Raw genomic sequence first — 25,895 nt, 5'->3', positions numbered from 1 at the left:
GCGGCCCCAGAACGCCAGTGCTTCCGAACCACACACAGAAAAACGAAAGTCAGTGCACAGCCGTGCACCTCTCGCGTGGTGCTACTCTAGCCAGCACAACTCGCACTATTCCGTCCGCCGGTACACCCCGCTTCTCAGGTTGCTCTGCGACCTGAGACGTTTCGCGTTATCACAATATTTGTTCGATTCTCAAAGACAAATGTCGCCAGCCTAAGTATGTATATACATCTGCTGAGATTGGTCGTTTTAGTGTTTGGGAACGCGATGGCAGTCTGAGCGCGACGGCCAAACAATGCACTTGGAAGCGGTGCGCTGCCTTCCTAGCGTTGATTCGCCGTGTGTCCAGCTAACACTCTTTAATTCGCGTCCAAGCACCGGCGTTGTTCTTTTCCATCACGCAGTAACTCGGTGACCTTGGAATCTCTTGAGCGAACCGCATTGGACTGAAGGACGCCGCATAGCCAGGCCTGGTTGGAGAGCGTCATTGGGGCTTACAACTTGCCGGATGGCCCATCGGCACGCGACTGCACGCCCGCGGCGGCAGTGGGAACAGCGTGCATGAGTGCAGTTTGTGCAGAGTCTCCCGCTCTGTATCCTGTGCACTGCCTTCCGCGTTCGGCGGCGCTGGAGCTGAATGCGCGGCGCCGACAAGAAACAACGACGCAGCGGCTTTTTTCGCGAAGAAAGCCTCCGCGCTTGCAGCACACCAGATCGCGTGCGCTTGCTCAATGAGCCGCAGTTCCAAGCGCGAAGCGTCGCGTACTTGAACGCATGCTAAAACTCTACTGTTGGCTGCTGTCGGGCATTTGCTTTGCGTTTTAAGCGTCCTGTGTGCGCGAATGCACGAGATGCTCCAGAAAAAAAGCGCGCTTTTAAAATGAAATAAAAAAAATTGGTACGCAGCCATAGTTTAGGAAACACAGTGACAATTTGAGTTATCTTACTGAAATATTGTACTAGCTGTAATTAACAAATGTCCTTTGAGGACAACCAAAAAACATTTACACCAGTAAATAGAAGATGATTACACTTTCAAAAAGGAAATTCTGTTTTTCCTGCTGTCATATTGAATGACAAAATTTTGGAGTGTTTTCAAAATATTTGAATTTTTTAGTAATTATTGAGCAGTGCCTGGTTTCTCATCTTTTCTATTTATTCAAACTGCCCTCACGTCACGAAAAAAGTTTTTTCGTCAAAAGTATTTCAGGGTTTGATTACGCGCATTAGGATAAGTTTCCGTGAATTTTTTTGAACAAATTGGAGATGGTCGAGCGCGACGTCTGGGACGTTTGGCCTGGAATGACCCAGAAGGGCTTCGAACCCGTTACAACAACTATACAGTGCAAAGTAAGCCTTGTAGTGCTCCCAAACCATAAATGCAGTCGTCACCCACGCATGCGTGGGAGCATCATTCGAATCAAATGCAACAGTTTTAAAACCTCAATCTGGAGAAGCTATAGCGCTGAACATCCGCATCACAACGGGTGTAATTGACGCTATTTTTTTTTCTGGGGAACGGCAAGGTGTCTAGCATGAAGCCATCCTGGAAATGCGACTTTTTGATTGTAGAATAGACCAACTCGCTTTGCTTTTAAAAAAAATGGTAGGGTTTTAACGTAGTTAAACCAAGCAGATATGCGAAAGCATGTGTTTAGTCTGACTGGCTCATGGTTATACTTTGCTGGGTCGACGGCACGTCTAGCGACCGTGTTAGACTCAGGTTCAGCTCCAGTCGAGGTTAAGCTGATCTGATTTGTTCGCGCAGCAGATGGAAGTTGATGGAGACGACGATGTGCGATGCACAGCGCGAGAGCGTGTAGCAGTGTAACACGAGGCGTGTTAGGCTGCGGCGATAACATAGCGCTCTCGTGTAGTGGCCAGCGAAGCTGTCCGTCGTGGATTCGAATCCCAGTCGCAGCAATATCTATTTATTTATTTATTCATTCATTCATTCACTGATGCAAGGTCAAGGTGAAGGCTTCAGCCATGACCATGCTTTTGCAGCTTCGGTCGTGAAGTAGTGCTTTTGCTGAGATATGGCCTCCCGCCATCACCGCTACTTCTCACCCACTACGAAGCTACACTTGCAGGTTAGCGGTCATTTCCGAAAGACGCTATATATAAGGACGGGAGTGCAGGTAGAGAGGTATCAAATGCGCTTTCTGTTAAGTGGTGATTTATTTCCAGAAGCACATGCATGGTTTGCACAACTTGCCATCATCACTAAACATGAAAGCAAGTTAAGATGTACAGCTAGGCATCACGGTCTAGATGACATGGACCTCACTTGAAGTAAAACGCGACTGGTAATATTAAAGTAATATTGAAAAAATAATAAACTCAGGGGGAGCGCCTATCAAGTACTATGAAAATTAACAAAACGCTAAAAAGAAACTGGTGCAAAGGCGCGACACAAAAAAATTATCAGTGGCTTAACTTGCCTAACCCTGGAATTCAGCGAAAAGCAAGGACGCTTGCGAAGCGTCTGAGGTTCATCCATGGCAGCGCCGCTATAGGCTCTCGACAGCCGTTCTACATACACCCACATGATCACTTGGTTATGAGGTGTTATCACATGGTCTTACGGCACCCCCATCGGATGTCATCACATCACCCCATCGTATGTTCCTATGGTCAAAGGTCAAGCCAAATGACACCCAATGTGAAAGGTCAGAAGTCAACTCGAGGTCAATGGTCAAAGGTCAACTAAAGGTCATGGGTCAAGGTCAGTGGTTAAGGGTTCGACACCATAACTGTGCCACATATGGTCATACACAGCTAACGTGGTTGGGCTGAAGATCGTTCAAGGTCATTCTCCGGCATTCGCGACGACTGCTTTACCTAGCGTAGTGAAGCTTTTAGCTTCAAAAACGCCAAAACATGAGTAGAAAACATGCGACTGTAGCGGCAAGTACGCCTATCAGGATATAGTTAGTGGCGAAGATATCTGATTTCCTTCTCATACAGGTTGACAGATGGTGAATTTATACATGATGTCCTTTCTGGTGGATGATGGAGGTGCTCACTGGCCATAATATTTTTTCCCAACTCGCATTTTATAAAACACGGGCTGCGAGTGGCAAGCGAAGGTGTCGAAGTAAATGGCCAAGTTATATGAGCTTGCTCTCTCTCAGCGCTGGCCAGTTCACTGGCGCGCTGACCGCTGGTGCCGTCTCTGACTTAGGGCGCATTCACACTTGCCCAAAAATCCGGCGAGCGAAGCGGATTCGCTCGCCGGGAAAACTAGGACCTGTTCCCATCTGTTGACGCCCGGACGAGGCGGAACTGCCGCGCCGCTGCTGTTTCTCGCTTTTCCACACACTTCCCGGCCACCAGGTCACCGCTCGCGGCGTACACAGATATGGTCAGAAAAGAGCATAAATCGATGCTGTCTGTATACCATAACCGTATGCACGCTTGCGTACGTAAACGCAAGCACATTCCCATGTATAGTTCAGCGTATTCAAACAGACTCGCAACGAAACGCCCAGCCTAGTGGCGCCATCTGCTTGTAAGGACGGGAACTAGTACTGTCAACAAAACCGGCGCTCCTCGTAGGCCTAGTAGCGGCAGAATCATCACTCAAAATAAAAAATAAAGCAAATTCATCACTTATACTTTTGCTTATAGGTGAGGTGAGACGAAGCGATGTACCGGTGTCCGATTTATGGCCAGTGAACGCGCTGAACAAGGCCGCAACAACGACGAATTCATTCCGAGGCGAGGGGCCCTGCGTCGAAGGGCGCCGCCATGTTTTTCGGCGCGGCGGCGAACGCGGAAAATTTGGGTCCGGCCCGATCGCCCTCGCCGCGCCGCTTTCCGCCTCGCTCGGCGTCAAAAGCGGCCGAATCCGCTTCGCTCGCCGGATTTTTGGACAAGTGTGAACGGGCCCTTAAGGACGTGCCAGAGCCATCGAATGCGCAGGAGCGGCAGCCCCAATTACATTGACAAGGGCAAAGTCGTTCCTCATTTGCGCTTACACTCTGATAGAGCGAAATTCTGTGCAGAAGCTGCGGCCGCTGCTCACACGTTTGTTTCGCGCAGCCTTGACGCTTGTCAAATTCCGAAGAAAGCGTCGCACTTCTCTGTAGCTGGAGTGGTTGTGGGGCCCTTGCTGGCTCAGAACTGCCTGATGCCCCAGCGTTTTGAGATTCCTGCAATTCCTGAGCCTAAACAAGCACGCATCACTGGTTGTTACTCAAACTTATGCCGACAGCTGAGCGCAGGGCGACACACAGCTTTCAATTTCTAAAACTCACTAAAACCTTAATTTCATTAACTGGGATCGTATCCTCCCCTACTCGTTCGTCCACCGCCGTTAATCCCAATTCCTTCCAGCTCTCTTTCGAAACAAGAGCATTTTTCTACCGCTGGTAAGGCTAAGTCCATGCTCGGGCTCCCTCACAATCAATCCTTTTTTTTTGTCTGTCTGGTTTGGTCCGTTTACACCGAAGGCGATCCAGCCCCTTTCAGAACGCAATTTCCCGCGACCCTCCGCGTGAGTCCATAATAAGGGCTGGGCTAGAGCGGGCACGAGAAACAAATGGCGCTTATGCGTGGGGCACACAGCATTCACCCTTCTCCGATGCTCCTCCTCTCCCGTACCCTACTGCCGCACTGGAAGAGATGCAAAGAGCACGCCCCACCTTTGCCTTTCTTTCCACGCTTGGAACCCTCCGAGGAAATTTCAATTTTCTCCGCGTCCAACCAAGGCCGAACCGAGCAACAATAACGGCGCGTCGACGCCGAAAGAAGAGTGGGTTTGGGAGGGCTTCCATGCAGGATGGGGACGTGGGAGGGGAGGGGGGAGGTGAGCACGGTAGGCAGAGGGAAGAATGGCGCAGCCAGGGAAAAGAGAACAACGTGGGTCGCCCTGATTGCCTAAGCAGGCCGCCAGGCACGGCCGCGATCTCATCCCGCGTATTTACAGATCCCGCGAGAATGCACCAAGACGGGACGGGAGGAGAGGCAGTTGGGATGCAAGGAAGCAGAAGACGAGAGCGCGAGACAAACGCACCCTCGCAGTCACGGAACCCGTCTGCCCTCCTGCTGCTGCGCGTGCATTTCAAGCGCAGCCCCGCTCTTCCGAAAGAGCTCGGCGCTGTTTCCTCGGCGAGAGAAATGCGTGTTCACATCTTTTGTTTAGCTCCTTCCCTCATTTTCTTCCCGTCTCTTGCATTCGCAACAGCGACCCATCTGTTTACCACGTCTTTTCGCGGTCGCTGTCTGCGGTCACGATACTGTTGTCTGTGTGGGTAGCTGGTTTTGCTTCGGCTCTTGCTGATGTTCCCGATGTCGCTGTCGCCGACGCCTTTCCGGTAATAGCGGTGGCGGTAGTGTTGTTTGTGCGTCCCTTCCTTTTGCTCTCTATCAAAAGGCCTCTAAGAGAGGAAGCGCTGGAATAATTTAATCGCGCTCCCGAACCGACGTCCGCGATTCATTTCGCTTTAAAAAAAAAAAAGACTAATCTGTTTACTCTCGCCGCAAACGAGCGGCTTAACAAATCATTTCCGAGGAGCGCCAGAATGCAAGCCACGTTCCCCTCCCCGCCCCTCTACCCACCCACGCTCCCATTATGATATATCCCATTAAAATTCCCGAAATAAAGTTCTTAAACGGTCTTGGAGGGGGGCGGTAAGAAATGCGCGGTACTTTCAAGCCTCCTTTTCCTGTCGTAGTAGGTATTACATGTTTTTCGTTTCGAGGCAACAAGTTGTTGCTTCGTCACTTAATTGCGATTGTTTTTCTGTTTTACCTCACTTTTATTTTCTTGGATCGTAATGTTTTTTTTTTTTGCTTGTTTTCATTCCCTGTCTGAGCCGAGGCAAACGCGAAAGAAGCGCTTTTACTCTAGTTGCGCGTTGCCACCAGTGTTGTGTACCGTAAAAAAAAAAAAAACCGAACAGAAACCTGCTGGCGTGATGAAAACTGTTTTCGTCGTTCCACGATTACACCAGCATTCTTGCTGAGCAAGCTGGCTGAGACAAAAAGAGTAAATTTATTTAAAATGTAAGCATGCCGAACGGAGCGAAACGGGCTGCTTCTATATCAAAACTGCATGTTCTGCTCTAGAAGCAACATGCGAAGCGCCCGAGAACCAAATTTATTTTACTCCTGGATCTAAGCTGAAGAGGTATTAAAGGGATCATGCTTCTAAACAGAGCGTAGTAGAAAAAGAAACCATGCTTCTTACTCATACCAAAGGAAAAACTGGCGAATGTAGATGCCTTTATTACCATAATAGAGTATTTCCTTTCATATTGATACAACTTGTACACATGCAGTTTCGTTCGTGTCTTTTTAACAGCCTTCTTTATGAAGGTGCAGTTTCAGGCGCGTCCTTGTTTGTTTATAAGATCATGATTGTTATTATCCTTTTATGACGCAGAAGCATCTTTCGGGTTTAAAAGAGTTTCAACTTGGTTTCTCTCATACGTAATTAACAATGGGCTTATTATAGCGCTAGTTGATTGACTGAAACAAGAACTTTGTTTAACGCCTGCATATTACGTGGCTGATATGCTGTCGAGTCAAGGAGAGAATGTAGCCCCAGAAAATTTGCCGACTATAGATGACACCACTGACTCGACAGCGTAATTTCATAAGGGAATGCTGACTATTTGTCTAGCCCATATCATTCGGGGACTTTCAACACGAGCTTTAGCACAGCGATATAGGACACCAAGTTTTGAGGCATATCGTGTAAGGGATTACGTCTTGAGAAATGGCGTAATTTTAGCGAAAATTATTTTGTGGATCTTGTGCTTCCTCCCTCTGCTTCAGTGGAATCGCCTGGATTCCGTTCATGCAGCCCTTCATTTACAATTAAAGGGGTCGATAAATGTCTGATAAGGACGCCTAGTTACATAAACCGTCTCGAAGACTCCGCTTAATCCAAACTATTCCACGGAAATCATCTAAACAACTTCCAGCGGCGCATTTCAAGGGGCTTCGATGGTGATGGCGCCGCCGCCACGCGAGGTCGGAGCACCCTAAATTTTTTCGCGGCGAATCCAGCATTGCGCACATTTCTGCGCATTGCTAGCCGTTTACCGTCCTTTCGCGTGTTCCCTTTAAAAATGCGCGGCCATGTATACGCGAAACCTCGCTAGCGTTGCTCATTCATTTTACTCAGCGCGAAGGTTCTCGTAATTCGGCTTATGTCAAGATCATCATTTGCTTCCCTGTTTGGCGCACTGGTCGCCTATGTGGTCGTTAGCTCACGTTTTCCAGTGTCGCTGGACCTATTCGGGATTGTGGCTGTTTAGAAGCTGTGAACTAGAAGGGTGAATAAAATATTTAGTAGCAGAAGAAATCGTTTGGAGTACACAACAAAAGACACGCGAAACTCATGAAGCAAAGTGACCTTCGGTTTGCATAACGTTGCTTCATGCTGGCCTTCCTATTTTCTTAATATCGTTACTCAGTAAAATATCTTACGCGTAATGTGTGTCAGGGATAGAGTACTCGGCTGGCAAGCTTATCCTTCTTTTACATTCAGCAGCTAAGATAACAGAAGGTGGCACCAAAAGCGCCAAGGTGGTGGCTCCCAGTCACACCGTCCATGTCCATGAGGTGGGGCTCGGAACACCGATGGAGACGATACGCACGGTCGCGTGAGGCCGGACTCGTCACGCCTGTTGGCGATTTCAAGCATTTGGTGTGTTTTATGTGGCCACCGCATTGTCTTCAAGCCAGAGCATTGTTTCGTCGATGCAGACCTCGTAACACTTCACACCCTTCGGACAACATTCCCTTTATTTGTTATCGTTAAATGCACAACAACAACGACAAAAACAACAGTTTATTGTCTTCTGCCGTGTTCGTAAACGACCGACGCGTAATGAATCGACAAATAGCACAGCTTCCTTCCTAACTTCTTACGCACGCTGACAAGCACTCGCTGCTTCGGCATGATTCTTTAGGAGCGTGACCCTGGTTGATCATTTAATGCGACAGGCAGAGACTTACAGGCATTGCGCAGGTGTCCACCTATGCACGTATTCGTCCGCGGTCTAAGGCACGGAACTACATTGATTTAGGTTTCGTTCTTCTTAAGGGTAGCAAACATTCCAAGCGGTTTCTCGAAATATTCTGTCAGAAAAAAAAGAAATTGACTCCGTTAGCTTTGTTCGGTCCTTGCGCTGGACGATAAAGCCAAGCGTGGTATGCACATATAGCGACTGCGTTTTTTTTTTTGTTTAATCTGTCCAGATTTTTTCTTTTAAAAGACGTGAAAAATACGAAAATGCGCTCTGTGCGGGTGGTTTGTACGGCACTGCGGACATTATGCTCGTGGTACTGAGTAGTCAACAGACGATTAGTCAGCTGTTGTAGCTAATTAACTTTCTAATTTTTTGTTTTAGGGCACAATATTATAAGACAGAAATGGAGCCCTTCAACATCGTAGGCGGACCAAGTTTTTAAGACTTCTAAATCGCCATTTTGGTTCGGGACATCGAACGTCAAAATTCTGGGCGCAGAACGGCCCGACACCAGAACAGACACGCGACGTGCACCGGAGGTGGTAAGCTCGCGACCTTGCTCAGCCCAGGTCCTCACTCGATCCACTGCTCTCGGCTTCACGTAGGTGAGCGTACATAAAAAGCGGCTGCCAGCACCATCAACACCTTTCAGGGCCTAACCACGATGAAGCGCTACCATCTGCATGCCGTCTATAGCGACGTCGTATAGGGAGGCTTGACACTTCGACGCGCTTTGGCCCGATGCTGAGGCTTCGACTTTCTGGTCTGCATCTCGAGCTATGAGCTTGACCAACTCAGTCTACCCTTTTTAATACGTTGGCTGCGTTGACATCGCGAGCTTGAAGCTCCCCTTATGGCTCACTTCAAGATAGCAATGCCAGCATAGACCTATACCGTGTAATGCAAACGGCTCCTAATGGAAAGAAGTGCAAAAATCGAGTAAAAATAGCATTTACCTCGCAATGATTGAATGCATGGTTCTTAAAAGCCGTTTATGTATATGTGTGAGTGCTTTCTTGAAATAAATCTGTTAAATGACCAAATCGTGCGCACATTCCCTAATGAGACGGAGAAAGCGGCCGAGTATTGTTTTTTAATATAAAAGAAATTGCAACAAAAAATGTCAGGTCAGGGTGACATTATGGTAAAACTAGCGCGGAAGGAGTTCACCTAAAACCCTCTAGAAAAAGTGGATTTCATATAGAACAAGTAAAAAATACTGCTATTAACAGAGCACTTTGTTTATTCATGACCCACAGCATTTTGTACCAATTCCTTAATCCTTACTGAAATGACAATTTTCAATATAGCATGAATATCCTTGAAAGGCAACTTTCCATTAGACACATGCGATCAAAACTACATTCGCCGAGACACCATTTCAGAAACATCACTTGCGAGGATTAAGTTGTCGTGACTGTCTAAATCTGGGATGGCGTACGTAACGCCTGCAACATTTAAACTGAATGTTTGCGCAAACACTAAGTGAGCTAAACTGAGGGATTAGTGCTGTCAGATAACATGCATTATATATGCCACTTTACCGCGAACAGACGATCCATAAGTCAGGAAAACACGTATACATGAAAGGCAGTTAGCGACATCGAGGCCGAAATCAGGAGTGAGTTCTGCCGTACATACGCTGCCGACCGAATTGGGACAAAATTATGCCATGTAGTTTGCATTAACAAGAACGAAAGAAATCGCTTTTAGTTCAAGAATTTTTCACGTCGGTCGCGCTCTAGCACGGGCTCGGACTAAGTACTTCCTTGGTGGAAGGGGGGGGGGGGGGGGGTGAAAATTTCGACTTTATGCCTAGCTGCGTGGTCTAACGAAGTTCGCCATGACTGCACACTACATCAACATGATGTCGTTGGCCGTCCTAATGGTCCATGGCAGTCTACGAAGGCATACGCAGAGATTCTGGACAGTCACATTTTTTTTTAAAGCGAAGTGCCAATGAACGCAGTTGTTTCGCATATCTTAAGAGTGCACTGTTGCACTGAATCTACCCGCAGATACCTCCCTCCGCGGGATGCTTGTATAGTTTTCTGCTATTTATTGTCAAAAAACCCACCCCTTTGGTTTTCTACGGCAGTCTGAACCACTTGGTTCGTGCACAGGACAAACTTTTAAAGCAAAATTTTGCTTCTCATCACAAAGTTGGACCATTCCCATCAATGTGTTCATAATAGTATCTCCCAGTATTACACATCTGCACCACAATTAAAAAGGATGGCCAAGAAAGCTGGGCTTGGCAGTGACAGGGGCAAGTTATTCTACAATACGGGGCCGTGGTATACGAACGCCGTAGTTTCAACAAAACAAGTACCATGCACGAGACAAGCGAGACGCCAGTGAACCAGCTTAGTTGATACTCGGTTCACTAAAGTTCTGCCTAGATGGCTATCCGTTATTGAAACTACCGCTGTAGTCGCCAAGGCTTCTTCGGGCACCAACTGCTGGACATACTTTGCAGTAAAACGCAACGAAGACCACGCATACAGAAAGAACAAACGCAGCACAGGTGGTAAAGTATGCCCTGCAGTAGGTTCTCTGGAAAACGAGCGCTTTCTCGTATCGTTGTTGTGATAGTCAGCTTGCATTTTAGTGTATGGGGCGCGCGTGTTCCCAGCACCATGAGAGCGGCGATCCCATTTTCAAAGAAATCAGATTAAATTGCCGCAAACCTACACTGCTGAGCTCAGTTTTGTCAGGTTCGTGCGCATGTAATTATTTCAGTGACCCACAATTCCAAAGTGCACGCTGCTCTTTTCAGTTTCAAAGACTCTTCTCATTTTGAGAGCAACGCTGCCCGGAAGCCGGCTCGTCCTATATACATGAACGGCATGGCACGAAACACCCGCTCCGGCACAAGCTATTAGGAGCATCTAGCGTTCTGATGGGCTCGAATAGATGGCGAGAGCATGAAGCGTCCCAATCGTCGGCAGCAGTAACGGGGCCCACCATGAGGAGACGGTTTTGGAGAAAAGCGTATAGCGCACTCGGGAGCTCTCTTGTCCCTGTTCTTAGTTGCTGGGTCAGCTCTTTTTCCGGCCATCCCGCGTCCATCCAGTTTGCGACGCCCTCCAATTGGCCGAGAGCAGCATATGCTAGTACGTCACGAAACTGAGGCAATTGCGACTGCGCCGCACGGGTAGAGATCAAATTGAGAGCCTTCATTTGCGATTCTGGCCGCTACAATGCCATCTGTGAGCCCGCCAAAAAAAAAAAAAAAGCGCACAGGTAGTTTCGAAGGGCAATCATCCAGTGTGTCCTGACTTAATGCTTGCCTTTAAGGTTTGTTGAAGAAGCAGTGACCTTTTACCATTGTAGAAGAGCCAGTTTTCGATTCGAAATTGATCATGAGTGTATTTGGCGAGCGGCTTTAGTTTTTCGAATGCTCGTGCAGTGCATGAGAAAACGATGCGGTGATAGGCAAGAAATGACAGTTCACTAAAAAGTGAATAACTATAATATAAACTAGTGTCGAAGCTAGGGCTTGACGAATATTTTTTTTTTACGACTGGTGAGTAGCGCACGAAAGTTGTTTTATAACTAGGTTATGAGACCAGGCGGGTAAAAAGTCAGAAAACACTCGCCGTAAATTTCCTAATCACCAAAAATGAATTGCCAAAATGTTTGGCTGCATAAATTGGCCTTCAAGGTTTGTGTGTTCACATATGTCGTGTTCGTAGACTTCCCCATTTGGTAGAGTTCCTGCAGCACGCCTGGGCTCCACGATACGGGCACTTCCGAATTTTCAACTCGCCTAGTGTAATTACGTGTGCACAGCTGCGAGGATCAGCATGAAGCTGCTCCCTGGTGTAAATCAGTTGTCATTCAAAGCGTCTCGTCTACCAACCGTCTTTAAAAATAGGTGAAGCGGACATTTATTCTCTTTTCATCTTTGCGCAGATATAGTCAAGCAACGCTATACGAAACAGCTCCGTGACACCAAGGACGAGCTTTGCCCTGATCCTCTAAGCCCTGTTTGCGTAACTGCACGGGCAGATTTGAACATTTTCACGCGGATTTCACAAAACATTGGGTGTTCTTCGAAGAGCCTCTGTCAAAGTAAATAATTTAGGTATGAAACAGTACTTAACGTGCTTCTTTTTAACACAAACATGCACGTTACCTGGAATGAACAAACATTTCATTAATTTTTTGGCGGCCATAACGGTCCTCTCACTTTGTGTCCGCCTAGCCGTATGATCTACGCCAACGAGTGTACTATCCATCACTCGCTTTTGAAAGAAAGTGTCCAAGTCCTAATTAAAAGAAGCAAGCATCAGGAGTATCGCCACGAAGCGCACAGTGAACGTGTCAGGGGTGCACTATTATCTCTCTTGTGTACCGCGGTCTTGTGTACGGTGAAATCGGAGCCTTCTGCATTCTTTATATGTTCCACTGAAGAAGCGATGTAGATCTCAGTAGGACTAGGTGAGGTCTTGAAACTTCTTGGCCAAATAGCGCCGGAGCAGATGCGAATTCGTGGCGCCTAATATCATATCGATTAAATAATAATAAATGAAACATACTGGCCGAGTTGTTCATATCTGGTTTTCGATGACGCTTTGATAAACGGGAGCGACCCCCAAGCTGGCGAAAACAGTAAAAGAAGAAAGTTCCGTCGTTACCATACCGGGATGTTCCAGCCTCTGTAAAAGCTTAGCAGGCTACCTTCAGAATCGCAACGCGAAAAAGAGCTTGCTCTTTTTCATCGGCGCCGTCCGGTGTCGAGGCCAAACGCACACAGAATGGGGACGTCGTGCCACGTGATGCGCCTTCCGCTGCCGGAATCCGCGATTTTGACCGTCGCATGCGTCGGCCTTTAATAACATTTTTAATCGATCTATGATGCAATCACAAGTTCACGGCACATTAGACAGTGTATGCCGGCACTTCAGTATTGCTCTTAATCAGATCTAACCTAAGCGTTTTTTCCTCTTTGCTTCCCTTCCACAATTGATTGCTTTGGCGCAGAACTGGTCAGGACACAATGGATGACAGCGACCTTTGCGTTGAAATCTGGGGACCGCTGGCGACTGCATTTTAGCGCATTGATGCTGACCAGTGAAAACAAAATGTGCACACCTATAGCGCATACATTTCACACCGTAGTGGAGGGCTACGGTTAAAATTAAACTGTAATTAAGACCAACGTTTGGGCGAGCCGGTATTTTCCTCTTCGCCAACATAATTTTCACCACCTGGGCCCTTTTGACGTGCACCGACACCTCAGTACACCGGCTGTTAACATTTCGCCCCAACCGAATTGCGGCCGTGCTAGCAAGGGATCGAACCCGCGACCTCATTTCGCCTAAGGAGCATAAATAAAGACGGACGAAATTGAAACCAAAGAATGAACTACAAGTCATCGCTTTATTTCAGAAAAAAAACACTTTTGGGAAACAATAGCAAGAGACTAAAAATTCCCAAGCTGGGGCACCATTTCTTTTTTTTTATTAACTCATACTGCTCCATCTTCTGCGATGCTGTAGCACGGGTTGGTATTCATGCGACATCAAGACTGACCGGACACAACGTGCAGAATATTAAATCATAGGCTAACAAAAAATAAGCGCTAAACATGACGCACACGTAAAACCAGCCACACAAACTAAATCAGAAAAAAAGCATAACAAGCTGTTTCATCCTGAGTTCCTCACCAATAATGAAAACTTATGAAAGCATAACGAGCAAGGTTTATCATTCAGTGCATCTCCTGTCAACCCGTCAAAGCGCATACTATGCTTAAGCAACAGAAGTACTACATCAAGTGCAGCAAACGCAACACCTGAGCAGGCTTCTTAGGCTGCTATCGCTTCAAACAGCCTAAAAAATGTATCCTGAAATGTAGCCTAAAAATGTAAAAATGTAAAAGATGCAGATTGACATTTGCTGTCGTTGCGGAGCACAACAGCCGCAAAAATGAAGTGCTAATGCTTTGAAACTCTTCTGTAACCCTCAATTCTCTAAAAAGCCTAGTGACTAAACAACAGTTTTTAAAAACCCGCTGAAATATTTTATTTAAAGGCAAAAAAATATTTAAAAACATTGGTCGAAACTTATGCAGTGGCTGCGGATTGAGAACATTTCTGCTCTGCTTATGTATTTAGTTAAACCACTATCTGGCAATCTAGCACTGCACGTGTTGGTGTGCACACTGCTTGAATAAAGTGCTCGAGTGCCAATTTTTAAAATAATCACTAGTCTTCGGACTTCGTTTCATAACTACCACTTCAATCTTTTACCACATTGAGTCACCAGACAGCTGTAATAAATTGCGAGACGAACTGATTGATTGATTGATTGATTAATTAATTAATTAATTGATTGATTAATTGATTGATTGTAAGGCTGACTGACCGACTGACTGACATATACGTAGATAGACAGAATTGTTATGTACTAAGAGAGAACATCACTTGAAGTGCGAAGTTCACTTGCGTCGGAGCGCTGATTATTCTGGGTAGAATTCTGCGCGTCAGGGGAGCAAATGAAAGGTTCAAGTCGTGCAAGAGCTATGGCTGCTTGTCCACAGGCAGCGGCGGCAACAGGTCACCCAACGGCCTGCTGAAGCGCGACACCCAGTTGCTCGACGAGAGCCCGGATCGGGGCGTTGAGCGGGAACAGGAGGCCGGCCAACAGGCCCCCCACGTCGCCAAGCTGATCCCCCAGGAACCGCTCCCACAGGTACAGCACGTACGTCAGCAAGCACTGCGAGGGTGGCATGCGGCTGTCCTCAGACCAAACTGTGATGACCCCATCGAGAACTGATGTCAGAGCAGCGGAGGGGGCTTCAAAAGCGGTAATGTGGCGTACCGAAGCTAAAACCGCTCAAAGCTTCAGCTTTACCGATGTAGGTGGGTTGCTCTACAAGCAAGCGAACGCATTGGTAATGAATAATCTTTGACGAATGCTTTGGGTTGCTACGAAACATTGTTTTCATATTTAATTCACGTGCTCAAGTAGCCTACGTGCGTTTGACGAGCCAAAAAGGCAGTGAATTGACTTACTCCAAGGAGTTGCAGAACGGCTCTCAAGACGTCACCGAGCTGAAAGTAAAAGAGAAGAAAAATTGCTGATACATATCTGGACACTTCTTGGAAAGATTAATCAGAGAATAGTTCTTGATCCTACCAGCATTTATGGATGCATTATGAGTGTTCCATACCAAAATTATCTTTCAATTTCTCCCGTTAACCGTTTTGATTTCATATACATTTTTCATCTTCGTAGCAACCGTATTGACCCATGTCTTCAAAATTGCAGGCATCTTTGTTAACATTGTGCATTTCAAGGCACCTCCTTGAGAGAAGCCAGTGGCACCTACGGCTGTGCAGGAGTCATCGTTAAGATTGTGAGAGGGTGACTCTACTGACTACAAAAAAAAAAATTACTGCATGCGCACGTTGATCCTTTGTTTAACGGCGACAGCTGTATCAGGCATCTTCGTAAAAATCACGTCGTCGTCGTTGCCCTCCGTACACCCCTGCAAACCTGCCTTATCTAACAAAATGCCGTCCACTATTAACATTAACATTAACGGGAAAACTGGTGAGGCGGAGAGGCAGCATCGTGCGCGGGACGCTCCAGGTAAGCGGGAGGCCAGAACTCGCCGACGTGCGGCGGGTGAAATAGACGAACGTTCTCGGAACGCTGGCCGCGAAAGCGTTGCGCGGCGAGATGCAAATGCACAGTATGTGTTATACTTAGAGTAACACGAGATATGATCAAACTGGCTCTTAACGCTGAGAAAACTAGGTTTCACCGCGAAGAGCAGGGCCGCGGCTGCAGGCCCCTCCGCTGGAGCACCTGCGCCAGCTTGCGCAGTCGCAGGACGCTGGCGCTCTCCCGTGCGCGGGGCCACGCGTTGCAGTGTTCCCACTAAGTATGACACAGACTGTACGTGCCACCGACGTCAAGGGAAAACAATCTTAGCGCGAGCATGCGGCACTGCGCATCACCGAAGATTTCGCAGAAATTCACGGTACAGGTGGGGATCTTAATACAAGTCTTTTTTTTAATACATGTATATTCACTGTCTCAGTATGCATGAAATCACTACGAACGTTGTTACTAACACTTAAGAGACGAGCTAGAGTAAACTCAAGGGGTAGCCACACGCAAGGCCACAATCGTGCGTAAGGACATTGAAGGACATTTAAGAGTGCTGAGCAAAAAAGCACAACTCAGATCAAATGCACTTTTTACATGTATGGTGGGCCTTTTGTTTACGTACCGTCACTGTCATTCCAGGTTGCACGCAAATTTGTCGCAAGTTTTGCAGGCACTGCGAAAGCAAACATGCAAGCACGCAAATACACTAGCTGCATAGAAGCATTCAATTATCACTTATTAATATGGCGCCAAATTTTAAATGCTTTTTAGCAAGCACAGTTTGAAATGAACAGAGCGATGCAAATGAGACGAAGTGCGAGAGAAGGAAAATCACGGCCACTTTATCTTTTATAGCAAATCTAACGTAGGTGCTTGGAAAAAGAATGCGAAATAGGAGTTGAATACACTTCACCGTATGCCACTTACCTTCACTCTGTTTCAAGGAAGTACTCCAGCATTTTGGTTTATCAGCAGAAGATTTTAAACTTCCGCGATACGACCGCTTGAAGAGCGCCACATTTTAGTAACATATCTGGTGATATCTTGCATTAACCTTATTTTACAGCTCAGGGGTTATACGCAACAACAATTCTAGTGCCTCTCACAGCCAAGATAACGCGGCTTCATAGAATACGACACTGCCTCTTACAACCGCCACAAAAAAGAAAGAACCAGGCTACCTACATGGTCTTCTCTTATGAAATTTACCAGCAACAGGTGCAGCCATATTTGATATTACTCGCCAATGTTCGCACCGTGACGATGCTACTGCGAGGAGGGGCCTGTGTAGAAGTAGCGCTACGCGGGCAGTCCGAAGTAGCAGGTTCGCTCAATCACATAGTTCTTTCACGCTGCTAACCAGGGGCTCACGAGTCTGATTCCTATAGCCGCGGCGAGCACACTTCGGCACGAAAAAGATAAAAGCACGCTCCGCATATGTTTTGTGGCTTAGGTCCGCGCTAGGGGCGCCAGGTGTTAGAAGTAGTGCGGAATCTTTTGTACGGCGTGCCTCATAACCCAGTCGTAGTCCTGAAACGTTTAATACGCTTTTCTTTCCCTGATTCATAGCAACCTTTGGTGTGGTACGTGTAGACTATTCGCGAGGAGTTTCCCTAGTGACTCATGTGTGACCCGCAAAGTTCACGCTTGCGCGTTTAAATGAATGGTTGCCAAGTGAGGAATGTGAAGTGTTCCGATTCGCCGTTTTCATTTCCGTGGGCTTTCGCCTGCCATGCAAAGCGATAAATTGGAGATTGAAATAATTAGCGATCTGTTTCAGGATGCAATGCGGGCACTCGCAACCGCAGCTCTGTGACACAAAACGAGCAGCTTGCTCATGATGCCGAGTCTATTCGCCAACTGTGCGCTCTTCAACCTCCCCTCCCCCTCCCCCTCCTAGAAAAAAAAAATTTGCAGTGGCTTAACTTGGCTAACCCAGGAAGTCAGCGAAAAGCAAGAACGCTTGCGAAGCGTCTGAGGTTCGTCCATGGCAGCTCCGCTACACGCTCGCGACAGCCGTTCTACATACACCCATATGATCACTTGGCTATGACGTGGTATCACATGGTCTTACGACCCCCCATCGGATGGCATCACGTGGCTTCACATCACCCCATCGGATGCTCTGAAGGTCAAAGGTCAACCCAAAGGTCACTCAATTGCAAAGGTCAAGGGCCAGAGGTAAATAAAGGTCATGGGTCAAGGTCAGGGGTCAAGGGTTTGACACCATAAATACCCCATATGGTCATACACGGCGGACGTGGTTGGGCTGAAGGTCGTTTAAAGTCATTCTCCGGCCTACGCGACCACTGGTTTGCCTAGCGTAATGAAGCTTTGCGCTTCAAAAAGGCAGCGTATTGTGCTACAGTACTCTCCCTGCTAACAGGCAGTATCTTCATCTTGCCAATTTCCAGCGAAGTATTGTGTGTCCGAGCTGTGGTGACCAAGATGTAACCTCCATTTTCACAGGCAACATTTCGTTCTTGATGTCCCAATGTACCAAAATTAGTTTTCGTAGCTCCTCCTGACACGCTATGAACAGCAAAATTTCCTATGCGCCGTCAGTGATACAAAAAAAGGCCGCCACCGTCTGGAAGACGTTGAAGTAACACCGGTTAGCTTTATTGGCTGTGCGTAAAACGAGTCTTTCCGCGTCCAGCGGGGCCAGTGACGAAAACCCTGAGCGGTTCGGAAAAGTAAACCAACCTTCGCACCTAGCGGAGCGATTGACGCCTAGCGTCATCTATCAGAGTAATTACGATGCACGTCTACCCGTTGTTGGGTTGCGCCGCGGTGCAATATGGTAACGCTTCAATAGACCCTTTAGAAAATTTAGCGCCATCTGGTATGTGGCGCGCGAACTGCGATGCTTCCGCCATTACTTGGGCATTCGCCTGCTGGACTGCGCTCGGGCCGCATTGAAAGGTACGGCGCCCAGCGCAGCCACAAGAAGCGCAATTTTCTTGTTTCTGTGTCCTAGACATCTTCCTTGACATTGGCTCTCTGCTCCAAGCTACAGTCGCGATGCCGGCGTGCTGCTGTGTGCCCTTCTGCAGCCAGCGCAGCGTAAGAGACGCGCACGGAAACAAGGTGTGTATCCAGAGCACGGAGCGCATGAAACAGCTGCATGCTTGCTCCTTCTCGTCCGTGACCTGTTCGTTTTCACGTTAAAATAAATGGTGTAAGTATTGCAAGAGCAGCGAAAAGTTCCTTCGACCGTGTAGCCTTTCCGCTGTATAGTGAGCACAAATATAAAGGCGCTGCCTTCGGTGCACTCGAGCAGATGCAGCGTTTCCGATGCTGGCGACTGTTTCGGCCCCTCAGAAAATCAAAACGTTGCTCATGCGCACTTCTTTTGCATTTGCTAGCATCCGCGTCTCAACCATTCATAGCGAGTGCTGTGATATTCTGTGTGCGCCAAAAAAAGAACGACGATGCGGCGCGGCGAGGAGCGCCGTCGTTTTCTCCGTTGCGAACCTGCAGCAAACGACGACGACATAAGCGGAGTGCAGCAGCAGCAGCGGTGTTTTCGTTGGGTCAGTGCTTGCGCACTCCGGCTTAGCAAACACCCCCGTAATCTGTCGTCTTGATCTGAAGTGAGCAAACCGCGAGTGATTTTGCACCGACGGCTAGGCGCACCGCCTCTGCTGATCGAACGCCCGTACCCGGATCGACGCGCATTTCGCCCTGCAGTGCGCCGGCTCGTAGTCGAGTCCGCCCCAAGAGTTGTTAGCCCTGCTTTAACGACAGTACATTGATTTACTAAGTTAAGATAAGGTTTGCAGCTCTGCCTCACAGTCACGGCAAGAGGAATATTTTCCCTACGGCAACGGCGCTGACCCAAGCCGGTCCGCTTGCTGAGGCGACGACAGATCATGGGGAGGAGCGCACAAATTGGAAGCCTAAAACAAAGCATAAGCGGCATGCATTTCTGGGCTACGGGCAACATTTTTTGTGAATGCAGAACCTAGCGCGACACGGGCGAAATAGCGCGACAGCGCCGTTCATCGCTAGGGCCTTCGCTCGAAATTTCGTGTGCATAGAGCTCAGCCTTTAGCAGCCTTTTGTGTTCAAAGTCGTCCCACTAGCTTAGTAGTAACTAACGGTACGTGGGTGCGCTTAGACACTTAACTCTGCTACCGCGCGACGGATGAACTTTTCCTGTGCATACGCATCCCCGGAGCTCTCTGCCAGACTGAAGCACATTCGCAGACAAAATATTATGGGCCACACTCTGTGGCTTCAAATCCTGCCTCGCATTTATTAATTAACATACGAAGGTTTTCTTCCTCTATGTGCAAGTGCACGTGACACTTGCAGAAGTATGAGACACTACATTAGTATTGCTAGATGGTGCTCAGACGAGCTTGATTGCACAAGCATGGTCCACATTATTCTGTCTTCAAATGTATGTACTGAAGAGGTGAAGAAAATGTACATTTTTCATTTCTTCACCTTGATGAATACACAAGAAGACATCTGATACCATTTTTCAAAGTGCATGTTTATTGATGCTTTTACACCTGCACCTTGACCAATTACTAAGTGGGCTGTACTTTTGCAGGTCTCTTTTCTAGGGTTCCCCACAAATCCTGGTTTGAAAAAAAAATGGATTGCCGCAATAAGGAGAGGTGAGGGCAAGGAGTTCCGTATAAGCAAGCACACAAAGGTGTGCTCAAAGCACTTCGCCGATGGTGACTTTTATGCAAATTATGCTACCGGCACAAGCGCCTCAAAAATGATGCAGTGCCAAGCATGTTTAGTTTCGCACACAAGCAAAGTAAAGTGCAAAGGAAGCCACCGAAAGAGCGTTGCGTGCAGAATGTTGCTGTGAATGGAGAAGTGACAACAGCCAGTGGAATGCAAGCCGACGACATTTGTGATGAACTTTCTGGAACGCCTCATGTACCAGCAGCATGTCTGGATGCTGAAATGGACTTCAGCTCCTTGAAATCACAGCCGCCTCAATGTACACGGGATTGCACGGGACAAAAAGAAGCACAAGATCTGAGGCAATCACTCACAACAGTGAAGAATGAGCTGAAAGTTACCCAAAAACAACTCCGACAGGCTCATGTCGAACTTCAAAGAGCTAAACAAGAAGCAAAAGAAAAGGAAGAAGAAATAAAATCAGTAAAAGAAGTGCTGTTTCGTACCAGCAGAGAACTGGAACTCACCAAAGCAACAACAGAGAAGCTTGAAAAGAAAGTTGGAAGAGAGTTTTCTATTGACCGATTCAAGCACAGTGATGATAACATGAGATTTTATACCGGTCTGCCATCATATGGAATATTTAAAACAATTTTAGTTTTCTGTAATCCAGGGGAACAGGGAGAAAACATCAGACTCAAATCTTCATCACAAGCACACCCATCGCAGACAGGTAGGCCAAGAAGCCTGACAGTGGAAAACGAGTTTTTCCTTTTTCTTGTAAGAATGCGCCTTGGACTTTTTGAAAAGGACCTTGCTGACAGGTTCTGTGTGTCAACTGCCACAGTATCAAGAATCTGTATTACCTGGGCCAGTCTTGCTTTCACTAAACTAACACAGATACCTCTGTGGATGTCAAAGGAACATGTTCAAAAAGGAAATGCCACTTTCCTTCCAAGGAAAGTATTCTGCAACTCGAGCCGTACTGGATGCAACAGAAATTAAATGTCAGGCAGCCAGCTCATTTGCACTGCAGTCAGCAACATTCTCATCGTGCAAATCAGCGAACACCTTCCAAGGAGTGATTGGCATCTCGCCCGATGGTACAGTGACCTTTGTCTCCAATTTGTTTCCAGGATCTATTTCTGACAAAGAATGTGTGAGCAAGAGTGGTTTCTTGGCCCTTCCTTTCGATGATGGTGATGTTGTCATGGCAGACAAAGGTTTCAAGATTAAAGAAATGCTCGAGACAATCAACGTGGCTTTGAACAACCCGCCTTTCTTCAGAAGAGGTCAGTTCAGTGAAGAGGAGATAAAAGAAACGGAAGAAATAGCATTCCTGCGGATACATGTTGAGCGACGATACAACGCATAAAAAGTTTTCATATCTCCGATAGGCTGGTACCGCTTTCTCTGGGCCCCATCATAAATGAAATGTGGATACTAACTAACTTCCAGTCTCTGCTGGTGCAACTATCTGATGAGTGAATGTTTGACAAATTTGCTCCTGTGATAATAAAAGGCAAGCTTAGCTCTCCCTTATCTGAGCCTTGATGTTATGTAGTATGTGACAGCAACTAAGTGATGCTAGAAAACTGAAAATTGACTTTGTGAATAGGGTAGCTGTACAGCCCATTACCCGTTTCCACACAACCATGACATTCCTTATTTATACAGACATGAAAGAGGAAGACAAAGGCTACAGGATGCAACATACAGAATACAATGTGCATGCCAGAAAATCTGAGTTATCAGTAAATGCACCATGCACCCAATACACATTACGACTTGACGCAAGAACTGAGCAATATAAATGTCAGTGCTCGACATCGTTATTCTCTCAGGTAAAGCAGCAAGGTCTGAGTGGTCTCCTTCATCCCTTGTTGCTTGGTTACCAGAGAAGCACATTAAAAAGTCTGGTATGAAAAACCCAATTTGGCACACTAGCAGCTTTACGACATAACAGCACAACAATAAGCAAGAACAAATGGAAGGATACGGTTGTATAGACAGGTATATGAAGGTGGAAGTCGCAACTGCCATAAAGAGAGGCATGAATGTCAGCAGACTTGGACACTCCAAACTGGTTGCTGGATATCCATCGAACCGACAGAACAAGTATTTGTGCACGCACGGGGCACCATTTAATATTTGTAATGATTCCCGTGTATTTTCAGCGTTTATTAAATATTTGCATGTATTTTCCAGTGTTCATTAAATATTGTGACATGCTTGTCATCTCCTTTACATAACAAAAACGATTTTATTCCCTGTCACATAAGACATGCCCCAAAAGAGTACAGACACCAAACTTTAGTTGCTAGGTTTTCTTTATGGTTCGTACCACTCTAGTAAATACAGACCATGCGGTACTCGCCAACTATTTCTGGCTGTTCAGGCAGGCTGCCTTTAGTGCTGCAGTGAATGAAGATGACAAAGAAATTATGCTGAAGTTTTCATGTCTCACAAGAGCTATACTTAACTCACACATGACAGAGGGGTAAACATACAAAAATTTGGAGTCTACATTCCTTTAATGATATTGATACGGGGTGGCAAGCCAAATAACAGTACGACATGATGGCAGGCGAAATACAATTTTAATGGCTGTGGGCCTAGTGCCATCTGCTCAGTCCCGTGCCACTGCCCGCGTTTTCGTTGTCGTTTTTTTAACAATATTGAGAGCAGAATCGGTTTACAGGCACTATGCATTCTTAAAGGTGTACTAAAGAGGAATCTGAACTTGTCTTTTTACCGCGGGAACTCTACACGTTCCGGGCACTCTTCGAAACTTCGAATTATTGTCCTGGGCGGCCGATTGCCCTGATTAAATCGGAATAAGCGAAGAAGGAATAAACGTCCCAGCTCCCGCCTTTTCTTTTTTTTTAACTCAACGCGGTGGGTAGGAGGAGTCAACCAACGCGTCAGCCAGTCCCGTGGCGGCTTTCCGCTCTGCCATTGGTGGAGTGATACGTAATTCAAAGAGCCCACGTGTATTTTTATTTCCGTGGGCCTAATTTGTGGTTATATTGCCTGTGACTGAAACTGTTTCTTCACAGAAACCTAAAAAACTAAATGAAAGCGAAGCCACCACTGCACTGGCTTAAAGGCACTCCACGAAATGGTTGACTCCGCCTACCTACCGCGTTCAGTTCAAAAAAGGCGGGAGCCGGGATGTTTCATCCGATTTAATTAGGGTAATCGGCCGCACAAGATAATGCTTTGAATTTTCTAAGAATGCCCGGGACGTGTAGATAGAGTTCCTGCGGTTAAAATACGAGTTCAGATTTCTCTTTAGTGCATCTTTAAGGGCGCTTCGAGGCCATATATGGCAACAGCACAGAAAAAAAGAAATTGTAGAGTTTCTGTCTTGCAACAGCCCAATCTTCAGCAGAAAACTTGACGCGGTCAATGATCAGGAACTGATCAGAAAAAACAACAAAATCGGTCCAGGATAAACCAGATAAAGCCATCTGGCCAAGGACCTGATAGTAATACTCATGGCCATGGTCCAGCCTAAACACACCCATTCTGTCCTTCTTGAGGCAGTGCCCATCCCCCATATCGTCGGGAGTTTTTCCCTTCAAACTGTATGGGCACTTCACCTCAAGAAGGCCCTGTCCGTTGAAGCTTCCAGCCATGGACATGAAGGGTCCACGACCAATCCGCTCCGAAAGGCCTCGACATCATGGCCCCTGGCTTTCATCCCAGCCACGTACCGCTACACAGCCGGCCGCTCATTCGTAATGCGATAGCTGCAATAACAGCATAAAAAAGGCAGGCACTTTCATCTCAAGAGGAACTTTCACCTAGAGCAGAGTTGGGTGTGCTTGCCTGGTCTACAGCAAATAAATAACCATTCGTATTGTATTGTAGGGCAGTCGGCTAATCAAAAAATGAAGATAAAGGAAAGAACACATGCTGTTCTGAACCTGCAGGCCTTTCACTGTGCACGTAGGGCGCTTGACCACAAACCCAAATGATGAAGCAGTCAATCGATGGACGCGGGCTCTCTTCCACATCTCACTGCCAGACTGCTGCCTCGTGTTCTTTTCGAGATCGATGGCCTCCTGGCTGGATACTTGCAAACCTTGGAAAGAAAACATATTTTAGGTAGTTACTGATATGACCGTTGCTCACCTGTGTAACCTCTCACCTCAGACTTACTTATATTGCCAAATTATGCATATTTTTAGCGCAACCAGGACAGGGACGCAAAGAACAGAGACAAACACGACCGCTCGTGTTTGTCTCTTTTCTTTGTGTCCCTGTCCTGGTTGCGCTAAAAATATGTATAATTAGTCACAAATCCAACTAGCCCAACATCTAACTCTTTTAAAGTATATTATATTGGCAGTGCTGTTTGCTATGGCTCTACCACTTTGTGTAGATAGCTTAAAAATTTCTCTCAAAAAAAAGGACAACTTTTTCAGGCCAATATTGTGCAAAGTGGTCTAGCAATCACACACCAAACTTTTTCTCACCACCGAGGCAGTAGCCTGTATAAACAATTCGTTCAATATCTGAGTGACTATAATGATGTTTGAAGTCAAGGTTACTGCTCTGCAACTGAAATAATGAAATCGTTATAATGGACACCTGCTACTTAAACTACCAGCTGCTAGTTGTTGCTTTTTGTGTGTTTTTTTGTCATTCATGGGTGACCATCTATTTTTAATAGCAGTTACGAAACATACTTCTGTGCTGTTTGGGGCAGCTAGGTTTTCAACATGGAAGGTATGAAAGAAACAGCATGACACGGAAGCCACACTATAGTCGGATACAACTCAAGAAAAAAAGCTGCACTTCTCCTCAAATGAGCGCCCCCCCCCCCCCCACAAGCCAATGGTGTCGACCAATTTTCATTGCGCCGCGGCCAATCCGATTAAGTCATTGTTAACTGCCTTCCATCTGCCACTTCTTGCGATGACATTGAGGGAATGCCACCTGGAGCGTCTTTGGCCTCATTGAGTCATGCACGAGGTGGATCAGCAGGCCATTTACTCGGTTACCTCCAGCCTCCAGGTAAAACGTGCACATACCTTAAGGATGGCTGCTTCAGCGGCAGAGAAATCCCTATCTTGTAGATGCCACTTGCGACATGACTCAAACAATCGTGGTGGAGTCGGCATTTCTGCAGTTCCAGCATTTGTGCACACTATTTCTGGTGCCACATGAACTTGAAATCCATGTGGCACGAGAGGCATCAAATACTGCAAAGGACTGCCAACTGGTGTCGGCCCAATTTTTGAAGTCGTTTCAACAAGTTCGGTGCTTTCAAGGTGTCTTGAAAATGGCGAAGGACACAGTTCACCAATGCGTGCCACAAGTGTCCTTATTCTTGAAGAAAGGTCCTCAAATGGCTGGGCGTGCTGTCTTGCATCATAAAACCTGGTGCTGATCGGCTTTGAGAGGCCACCTTGTCGCACACTCCTCCAGTCCACAAACTGTAAAGGTAGCGGTGCAAGTGGGCTGCTACGAGGGCGCCTCCACTGCTGTGGCAGCTCGGTGCACGCTACCTCTGGTGGAGGTTCCTTATAGCCATTGCTCTTAAGTAGCAACACTACCTTTAATGCGGCTACACTGTGGCTACACACTCCACAAGCACCAGCTGGGCAACTGCATTTTGCA

The 25,895-nt window shown here is 46.9% G+C and overlaps 1 protein-coding gene across 1 annotated transcript in view; it reads right to left on the bottom strand.

Moving 5' to 3' along the window:
• Positions 1-14,409: 14,409 nt before the first annotated feature.
• LOC144100053 (uncharacterized) overlaps positions 14,410-25,895 on the bottom strand; it is a 29,411-nt gene continuing 17,925 nt past the window's right edge. Inside the window, exons 3-5 of the mRNA XM_077633104.1 lie at positions 16,237-16,287; positions 15,011-15,049; positions 14,410-14,711 (exon numbers count right to left, since the gene is read on the bottom strand). Of these exons, the coding sequence (XP_077489230.1) occupies positions 14,553-14,711; positions 15,011-15,049; positions 16,237-16,287 (249 nt within the window). The 3' untranslated portion in view covers positions 14,410-14,552. The remainder of the gene's footprint in view (positions 14,712-15,010; positions 15,050-16,236; positions 16,288-25,895) is intronic.

The sequence above is a fragment of the Amblyomma americanum genome, chromosome 1 (assembly GCF_052857255.1).
Source record: "Amblyomma americanum isolate KBUSLIRL-KWMA chromosome 1, ASM5285725v1, whole genome shotgun sequence".
NCBI lineage: Eukaryota > Metazoa > Arthropoda > Arachnida > Ixodida > Ixodidae > Amblyomma > Amblyomma americanum.
The sequence above is the reverse complement of the archived record's forward strand: the minus strand, read 5'-3'. Positions and strand labels throughout refer to the sequence as shown.